The 1,835-nt window shown below is 46.8% G+C and overlaps 1 protein-coding gene across 1 annotated transcript; it reads left to right on the top strand.

Annotated features, from left to right (window-relative positions):
- Positions 1 to 154: 154 nt before the first annotated feature.
- Positions 155 to 1,586, top strand: LOC108356171 (tumor susceptibility gene 101 protein-like). The gene is made up of 5 exons (XM_017607299.1): positions 155 to 187; positions 284 to 704; positions 761 to 1,081; positions 1,142 to 1,446; positions 1,503 to 1,586. The coding sequence occupies exons 1-5, from the start codon at positions 155 to 157 to the stop codon at positions 1,584 to 1,586; spliced, it is 1,164 nt and encodes a 387-aa protein (XP_017462788.1).
- The last annotated feature ends 249 nt before the right edge of the window (positions 1,587 to 1,835 follow it).

Below are 1,835 nucleotides of genomic sequence, written 5' to 3' on the forward strand. Positions count from 1 at the left end.
TTGTTTTGTTGTCAGTCGCGACTTTTTCTTTTGCGTACAATTTACCACTTTGTCCATCTGATTGTCGTCACCACAGCAGAGTTTTTCACCAGAAAGTTGCGGAAAGAGGATCGTTTCGCCCGACGACATCCTCAACCGGGTCCTAAATTACAAGATGGATGTTGCGAGACTGCTTTCCACTGCCAAGGTTTGTTTTTGTGTCATTGTGTTATGTCTGTCGATCTCCTCTAGTCGATCTGGCTGATCATGAATCCATTTCCTCCTTTTCCGCCCCACCCTACAGTACATGTACCAAGACCAGGCGAAGAGGGACATAAATGGCGTCATCAACTGCTACCGAGGTCTGAAGCCGGTGATCGAGAAATGCCACCTTCCGACGGGCACCAAGCGAGATCTGGTTGTCCTGAAAGGCACCATTCCCGTTTCCTATCGAAATGCGACCTACAACATTCCCGTCAGCCTGTGGATTCCCCACAATCACCCTGAATCGGCGCCCATCTGCTGGGTGAACCCGACGAAGGACATGACCATCAAGGTCTCTCAACACGTCAATGATGCAGGACGTATCTTTTTGCCTTACCTGGCCGACTGGACCTCTGGCTCCAGCGACCTGCTTGGCGTCATTCAAGTGATGATCATCGTCTTTGGCGAGACTCCGCCACTCTACTCAAAACCTAAGCCGCAAGATCAAACAACCACAAGTGGTACTTATTGGCTTCTTTTTGGTGAATGATGTAATCCCTAACGGTCTGTTTTTCAGCTTTTCCCAATGCATCCAACATGCCAAAACCGAACACCTATCAGCCTTCCTATCCTTATGCAAATGTCTACCCAGCAGTTGCTCCTGTAACTTCAACATCATACTCAGGCAGTGCGGATCCGAATGCGTCCATCATGTATCCTCACTCCAGCTACATGCAAACTTACACGCCTCCAACAACTTCAGCAGTCAACACCGACACTATTCCTCGAGAGCACATACGCATATCACTGGTCAGCGCTGCTGAAGACAAACTGAAGGCACGTTCAAAGGAGCTGATTGCACAGTACAGCGCCGAAATTGGCGTCCTCAAGAAGACATGTAAGCGCAGTGCAGACTTGATCAATTAGGCCGTTTCTTATTATTTGTTTTCTCAAACAGGTGACGATTTAAACAATGGCAAGCAAAAGCTGGACAACATTGTCAAGACGATTGAGAACAACCTGGTTCAGCTGAGTGAGTGCAAGGAGAAGCTAAAGAGCAAGGACGCCAAAGTGGACGATTGTCTGGCCAAAGCCGACTCGACGAAGGAGACGTTGAACATTGACGAATACTTTGGCCCCGTGCAGCCACTGTACAAACAGCTGTTCAATGCATTCGCCGAGGAAAATGCCATAGTCGACACTACTTACAACCTCAATGAAGCCCTGCAGAAGGGTGTCATTGATTTGGACGTTTTCATCAAGGTACGGCTTTTAGAGTTCTCAGTTTTTAAAGATAAAACTAATTTGTCTCCTTTTAGCATGTGCGGGAACTGTCACGTCGGCAGTTTATGTTGCGAGCTCTGGTTAAAGTGTGTCGTGAGAAGGCTGGCTTGCCTACCTAACCAAAGTGATTTGCGACCTCACACCCACTTTTCAACTGGACCAGCCTGCCACAAGGACAATTATCATGCACACTGTGGACAAGCAATAGTCAACTGTTAATTAGGAACTGTTTATTATTTATCTTCAATTTGGACAGAACACACACACACACACTGACACAAACTCCGCTGTTTTGTTGCCATCAAGTCAATTTTATTTTACTCTACTTTTCAACGAAAAAGGTGTACACTCATTCACACACACACACA

Source organism: Rhagoletis zephyria, unplaced genomic scaffold, assembly GCF_001687245.7.
Source record: "Rhagoletis zephyria isolate East Lansing unplaced genomic scaffold, Rhagoletis_zephyria_1.1 Rzeph_scaffold_54905, whole genome shotgun sequence".
In the NCBI taxonomy this organism is placed as follows: domain Eukaryota; kingdom Metazoa; phylum Arthropoda; class Insecta; order Diptera; family Tephritidae; genus Rhagoletis; species Rhagoletis zephyria.

What these genes read in the sequence shown, in the direction of transcription:
- LOC108356171 (XM_017607299.1), top strand. Translation starts at nt 155, where the DNA reads ATGGATGTTGCGAGACTGCTTTCCACTGCCAAG. An exon ending in AGATCAAACAACCACAAGTG is followed by an intron (nt 705 to 760) that starts GTACTTATTGGC and finishes TCTGTTTTTCAG; the next exon opens with CTTTTCCCAATGCATCCAAC. An exon ending in ATTTGGACGTTTTCATCAAG is followed by an intron (nt 1,447 to 1,502) that starts GTACGGCTTTTA and finishes GTCTCCTTTTAG; the next exon opens with CATGTGCGGGAACTGTCACG.